The sequence below is a fragment of the Sinocyclocheilus rhinocerous genome, unplaced genomic scaffold (genome assembly GCF_001515625.1).
Source record: "Sinocyclocheilus rhinocerous isolate Xijiao unplaced genomic scaffold, SAMN03320098_v1.1 scaffold2810, whole genome shotgun sequence".
NCBI lineage: Eukaryota > Metazoa > Chordata > Actinopteri > Cypriniformes > Cyprinidae > Sinocyclocheilus > Sinocyclocheilus rhinocerous.
Genome location: NW_015626406.1, coordinates 432,230 through 439,872, shown reverse-complemented (window position 1 = coordinate 439,872; position 7,643 = coordinate 432,230). Strand labels below are relative to the sequence as shown.

General features: G+C 37.1%; 1 protein-coding gene and 1 pseudogene across 1 annotated transcript; both read left to right on the top strand.

The window, feature by feature from the left end:
- The first annotated feature begins 2,466 nt into the window (after window positions 1-2,466).
- Window positions 2,467-3,533, top strand: LOC107715009 (interferon-inducible GTPase 1-like; annotated as a pseudogene).
- A 1,257-nt stretch (window positions 3,534-4,790) lies between these two features.
- On the top strand, window positions 4,791-7,091 carry LOC107715144 (interferon-inducible GTPase 5-like). Its single transcript, XM_016521208.1, has 2 exons — window positions 4,791-5,075; window positions 5,310-7,091. The coding sequence occupies exons 1-2, from the start codon at window positions 4,806-4,808 to the stop codon at window positions 7,089-7,091; spliced, it is 2,052 nt and encodes a 683-aa protein (XP_016376694.1). The 5' UTR covers window positions 4,791-4,805.
- Window positions 7,092-7,643: the final 552 nt, after the last annotated feature.

Genomic DNA, 7,643 nt, shown 5'->3' with positions numbered 1-7,643 from the left:
AGTCTGCTACTGAACATGGTTTATATATCCACTGGAAAATTTAAAGGTGACATATCATGAAAATCTGACTTTTCCAGGTTTCAAGTGCTATATACAGGTCCCCAGTGCATCTACCAACCAAAGAAACGTGAAAAGATTAACCCAGTAACTTTGTTTTGGGAAGCCTTTATCTGCAGGATTCTGAGAAAACGAGCACTTTTGATTTCGCTCCCTTGGTGTCGTGGCAAAGGGATCTCATTATAATATTACCGCCCCTTAATCTGTAAATTTACACTCGGCGCGTTATTGTGTTTTCTCAAGCAACAATGGTGTACCAGTTCTAATGCCATGGCGAAAGTTTGAGCAAAACATGCTAACTGTTCTGTCTTTGGCTGCACAGACAAGCACAGAACAATATTTAGATTCCCAGCCTCAGACGAGACAAGAGAGCAGTGGATTTATTGATTTATTTATTGTATGTTGCTGCTGCCACACAGATCTAAAATAAACATGCAATTTATTTCCCAGCTGTTTACCTTCACAGGCTGTTTTTGTAACTCAAGTGTGTTTTTAACGTAAACTTGTGTGTGAATGAGAAATTAGTTTAGTATTCACATGCTGTGAATCCCGCTTTCTGTCCGTGTGCTTCGAATGAGTGCTCTCAGAAAACCGTATATCAGAAGTTTAACCCTCATCCGTCCCTCCCGAAACTATAACAAAAGTGTCCCTCGTCGGTCAAAATGACCCGAAGGCCAAAAATGACACTAATTTTATTTTTGGTCCAGAAAGCTTATATTGGAACATTTTTATCATTTTTTTCCCTAATTTTTTATGTAGGTTTTTCTATTATTTTTTTGGTGATTTTTATCATATTTACCTTTTATTCTGGATATTTTTAAGAAAACATAAGCAAATAAGCAGTTTTGGTACATTATTTCACCAAAAACAAAACAAAGAAAGACACAATTTCAGTCCTGTTTCATCAAAAACCAACAGATGGCCTTGGAATTGAGTCTCTGATGGCATCTGGTGGGGAAAAATTACATAAAATTGCATTTTATGGTTACAGCCACTAGAGGGGCCTATAGAACTCTATGGAGATTATTAAATGAGCAAAACAAGTGAAACATGAGAAATGAGATAATCTTAAGGCTTCCATTTGGTTGTTTATGGATTAAAATATATATTGAAACATTACAAAATCCAAAAAAAAAAATAATAATAATAATAATAATGAATTATAACTGAATTATAACCTAAACATATGCATATTCATACAGTTTCATAAATATGAAATAAATATATAATATATTTTTAAAAATATAAATATGATATAAACTCTTTGGTCTCCACCACATCACTGAAATCTAACTGTGTTAAGTAAAAAAAAAATGAAAAAATGACAGTCATATCCCAGCAGAAACATGAAAAATATTACAATGTGTTCTATGAGAGTGTGTGTACCATGTGTGTGTTTGTGCATGTGTGTGTGCGTGTGTGTATGTGAGTTTTTTCGGCATTGGGGATATTCTGTAATCTCAGCCCTTCGTTCGGGTATAAATCTTTACTGGGTTGTCTCAGATTTTGTATATAAAATTTTTTTTTAAATGTAATGAAAAATGTAGTTTTCTCGTAAATTCCATTCATTCCTATGCGGGTCAAAATGACCCGCGAGGGACACTTTTGTTACTTTTTTTATTGCACCCATTTAAACTCCTTGACTCCACTCAAAAAAAATGTGTGTATTCCCGGTGCAAGTGTGAACGAAGTAAAGAAATCTTGGACCAGTACGATCAACACACGAGTTTTAGAATTTTTTTGAAAAAACTTTTTGGGTCAAAATGACCCGAGGGACGGATGAGGGTTTTAAACTCATATGGTTTAAAACGCGATGGCATTTCATATGGCATTTCAGCGCCATAAACATGATAATCAGAACCAAAACAGATGTTTTTTAGCAGGTACAAGCTGTAATAGCTCAGCTCTATTCTGGAAAAGGGGGCGGGGAGCAGCAGCTCATTTGCATTTAAAGAGACTGGCCCGAAAAACAGCGTATTTCTGCTTCCACTCAAAATATGCATTTTCAAAATGATGTAATAAATGATCTGTGGAGTATTTTGAGCTGAAACTTCACAGACACATTCTGGGGACACCAGAGACTTATATTATATTGTAAAAAGGGGCATAATATGTCTCCTTTAATTTAATTTTTTATTGATATAATAACGTCAGAAATTATATACATTGTATTGAAGGGTTTGTAAACTACTGGTCTAAATTACACATGGCTATGTGTAGACAGCGACCTCTAGTGTAAACAGCTGCGTTGTTCTAATAGGCTAACTGATCAGAACATCATAAGATAAAAGACTAAATTTATAAAATTAGCTACAAAAATAATGACTCTATTACTGCAAAACTACTGTACAAGCGTTTCACTAGTACTTCTTGACATTTACCCAGTTGCTTTGCTGTTTCAGAGTCATCATGTCAGATGAAGTCAATGTCTTTATGGACCCTTTCCTTAGAATCCACACAAATCCTGACCAGATAGAAGTAGCCGATAACCTCACAGACATCAAAAAGCAAGAGGAAGATGACAAAAACAAAAATGTTTATGTGGTTTCCAGAGAGTTTGTAGACATATTATCTAATGCCACAGCGAACACAGAAGATTCAGACTCTCTTGGCTCAGAATTACAGGAAATAATTGACTCTCCACCTGCACAGAAAACAAACAAACTGAAAAGTAAACTTAAGGAGTTAGAGAATGTTACACTTAACATTGCTGTAACCAGGATGACAGGGGCAGGGAAGTCTTCCTTAGTCAACGCTCTCAGAGGCCTTTCTAGTGATGATAAGGACGCAGCTCCCACAGGAACAACTGAGACTACCATGAAGCCCAACATGTACCCACATCCCTCCATGCCAAATGTGAAGATCTGGGACCTGCCTGGAATTGGTAGTCCAAAATTTAGAGCAAAGAAGTACCTGAAAGATGTCAATTTCCACACGTATGACTTCTTTCTCATAGTGACCTCTGAAAGATTTAAGGAGAACGACATCGAGCTGGCCAGAGCGATCAAGAAGAGCAAGAAGCTATTTTATTTCATTCGCACTAAAATTGACAATGACATTTGTGCTGAATCACACAAAAGAAACTTTGATGAGCGGATGTTGCTCGAAAACATTCGAGAGGATTGTAAGGCGAACCTATTGAGAGTCGGAATACCCCAAATATTCCTGGTATCTTCATTTAATTTGGAAAAATATGACTTTCAGAAGCTGATCAACACCCTCGAAGATGAATTCTCAGAGAACAAGAAATTTGCTCTCATTCAGTCTCTGCCCGTTTATTCTCTAGAGGCCCTCACAAAGAAGAAAACATACAAGAAAATTTGGCTAAATGCATTTGCGGCCGGACGGTCGGAGCGATAGCTCCCATCCCGGTATTTTCACTGGCCTGTGATTATCGAATCATGAAGAAGTTTTTTCAGCAAGTCTTCACAGGCTTCGGCTTATCAAATCAGGTCTCTGTGTCACAGCTTGCCTAATACGCAGAAAAAGGAACCACGGATCAAGCTTACAAATCATATAATAACTGTGTTGATGCAGAAAATATGTCTTGTAGTATTGAACATATAAAGTAATGATACTAATTGTACTCTTTTTTTGTAATTAAGATTAAAATTTAATTAAAAAATTGAAATGTGATCATGAATGTGAATTTGAAATTAAAACATTTTGCTTTACCAATGTAAACTACACTTTCTAATTTTGCCCGTTTCTTTCATTTGTATCTGTATATATAACTGTATGTACAGTATGTACTGCATGTATGCTGGATGTGCAATGATAAAATACTTATTGATTAAATGATTTATTTATTTTATATATTCTTTTTTTATTTCACCGTGTGTTTCTTTAGTTAATTAGATGACTTTGCTCATTGGTTTGCCACTCACTCTGGACTCCACTTCCCATAATCCTTTGCTTGGACTCATCAGAGCTAATCAATTGCAATCACCTCTCTCTCATTACCTTATCAGTCTCACACTATAAGAACGGCACACACACTCTCACATCGCTGGTGATTGAATGTTGATTGGCTCTTCCGTGTTTCCTAGTTTCTGTGTTTCTAGTTTCCCTTTTTCCTTGCCTTCGTGTTTTGATCCCTGGACTGTTTCCTTGTTTATGATTGTTTGCTGCTTGCCCTGGCCATTGCCTGACTTGTGGATTACTCTTTTGCCTTTGCCCTGGATGTGTTTGTTTGCTGGTGTTTGACCCTGCCTGTTCTAAATACGCTCTATATAAAATATATAACTATATAAAATATAGTTTATTTGTAAATAATTTAATTTAATCAAATGCATTATGTCTGAAATACACATTTAAAAACAGCAGTGTTGTGGATAATAAAAATTACTTAAGATTTTTTGGAGTTAAATTACTCCGTTACTAAAAAAAGTAATCAAATTACAGTAACGCGTTACTAAGTAATGCGTTACTGCCCAACACTGTAAATAAAGGCACTACTACTGCAGAACTAATGTACAAACGTTTCACTAGAAGTTTCACTGGCAGTAAAAACCCTTGAATGCTTCTCGACGTTTACCCAGTTGCTTTGCTTTTTCAGAGTCATCATGTCAGATGAAGTCAATGTCTTTATGGACCCTTTCCTCAAAATCTACATAAATCCTGATCATATAGAAGTAGCCGATAACCTCACTGAATCCTTTCACGAGGACATTGTGTTGAAAGCGCAACAGAGAGACACAGAATTGTTGGAGTCCCTGGGAATCGTCCAGTCAAAACTCATTAAAACTATGGAGAAACAACCAGAGAAACCAAAACAAAGTAGTTCATTACTGGACATTGTTGAATCAAAACTTAATGATGTGAAGGAAAGAGAGAGGCTGAGAGAAAAAAAGCAGAGTGATAAAAAAAAGCAAGCAGAGAAAGAAGTGATACATATAACAAATGAAACAACTGTAGATCAGTCAGAAAAAGCTGAAATGTGTCATTTTGACATGGTACAGATGGCAAAATGTCTTAAGGAGCAAAATGAGCAAACCGAGGCTGAGGAACCATGTGAAGTGACAACAGAACAACAACACGTGAGAGAAAAAAAGCAGAGTGATAAAGAAAAGCAAGCAGAGAAAGAAGTGATACATATAACAAATGAAACAACTGAAGATCAGGCAGAAAAAGCTGAAATGTGTCATTTTGACATGGTACAGATGGCAAAATGTCTTGAGCAAAATGAGCAAACCGAGGCTGAGGAACCATGTGAAGTGACCACAGAACAACAACACATGAGAGAAAAAAAGCAGAGTGATAAAGAAAAGCAAGCAGAGAAAGAAGTGATACATATAACAAATGAAACAACTGAAGATCAGTCAGAAAAAGCTGAAATGTGTCATTTTGACATGGTACAGATGGCAAAATGTCTTGAGGAGCAAAATGAGCAAACCGCGGCTGAGGAACCATGTGAAGTGACCACAGAACAACAACACGTGAAGGCTGTTGATAAAGAGGAGCAAAGAGAGCCAAAAATTTCAGTTCCGATGACAAATGAGGAAGCAAAGGAAATGATTGAGTGTGGAAAAGCTACAGACATTCACAAAACAAAACAACCTGACAGTGTCGAAACAGACCATTTTCAAGAGCCACAAATTGCTGTAATGGAAAAAGATTTTTTGACAGAAAAACCTAATAAGACTAATCTCAGTGAACCATCAAATAAAGTCACTACTAAAGAGGAAAATGAGGAGGTTATGGAGATACAGAAGCAAGAATTGCTCAGTGGAGCAGTGTGTCCAGATGCCAAGAAGTCACAAGATGACACAGATCATGTGTTTCTGTGTAAAGCAAAAGAGAACATGCATTTAAAATCAGAAAGCACTGAGAAGAGGGAAAGTATAAACACAACACCTAAAAAGCAAGAAGAGGAGCATGTATATGAAGTACCTGATGTTATACTCACTAGTTCTGCTGAATACGTTTATGAAACAGAAAGTGTTAAAGAACAACTGAAGAAACTGGACAACGTCACACTTCACATTGCTGTTACAGGATCAACTGGAGCAGGAAAATCCAGCTTTATCAATGCAATACGAGGTCTGAAACCTGACGACGTCAATGCAGCTCCCACAGGAGTGACTGAGACGACAATGACATCAACAGTGTACGCACATCCTACAATGCCCAATGTAAAATTATGGGATCTGCCAGGGACTGGAAGTCCCCAATTTAAAGCCAAAAAATATCTAAAGGAGGTGAAACTTGACACCTTTGACTTCTTCATCATCATCTCCTCAGAGAGATTAAAAGAAAACGACATCATGCTGGCTAAAGCAATTAAAGAGAAGAAGAAGTTGTTCTACTTTCTCCGCTCGAAGATTGACAATGACATTCAAGCGGAATCTCAAAGGAAAGACTTTGATGAGCAGAAAGTTCTCTCACATATTCGTGAGGACTGCCATAGAAACCTTAAAGATATTGATAACCCAAAACCAAAAATTTTCCTGATTTCCTCTTTTGAATTGCACAAATATGATTTTCAAACCCTCGTCGACACACTGGAGAAGCAGCTACCTGCTCACAAGAGAGATGCTTTGATTTTGTCCTTGCCAATATACTCCTCCAAGATTCTGGATGAGAAAATCGAACTGTTTATGAAGCAAACCTGGTCGGCAGCCGTCGCCTCTGGGTCCATTGCTGTGGCTCCAGTGCCTGGTCTTTCCATGGCTTGTGATGCTGCCATTTTGCTGGCTTTCTTCACCAAGTGTTACTATGCGTTCGGTCTGGATGATGAATCAATAGATAAGCTTTCGGTGAGAGTCAACAATCCATCCCTCAAATCTGTAAGAAAGTCACCTCTAGTGATCGCTATTGGGCAAAAGAAACTCAGTAATAAGGAGCTATCAGCACTGACAAATAGGGAAGCAGCAGTTAAATTTGCGTGGAGCATGGTTCCTGTTGTAGGGAGTAAAAAAACTGCAGAAATGTCTTACTCCGCAACACTGACCCTTCTGCGAGCAGGAGTTCAGGATCTCGCTGATACAGCCAAAGAAGTGCTGAAAGTGGCAGGTCTGACTGATGTCTACTGAAATCACAGATTGAGATCAGTCAAGAGGTCATGCCATTGATCATTTTTGTTAGGCCTTTTAGACATTTTGTGTAAGGTCACATTCACTCATAACATACTCAAAGTATGTTGCTGCCATTCAAGAAGCTGAGCGTGTGTTTCTTTATTATCTTAATGTAATGTATAAATGTATGTCTTAAATTGCTTTTGTTCATTGATTTACTTCCTATAAAACATGCCTATAAACATTTATATCATGGACTAAATATGTCTCTGCCAAAGATTGTCATATCCTAACAAACCATACATCAATGGAAAGCTTATTTATTCAGCTTTCAGATGATGTATAGATCTCAATTTCGAGAAATTGACCCTTATGACTGGTTTTGTGGTCCAGGGTCACAAATGTGTTGTTTGTTAGACTGAGTGTGTGTAGAAATTAAGCTACCACTACTGTATGTCCTCTATTTATAAACTATTTACTTTTATATATAAACTATTTACAGGAATCTGGTCACAATTAGCTGACAGCTTAATTTTTCATTGTTTATTTTTCTGTCTGATTTTTAATGAT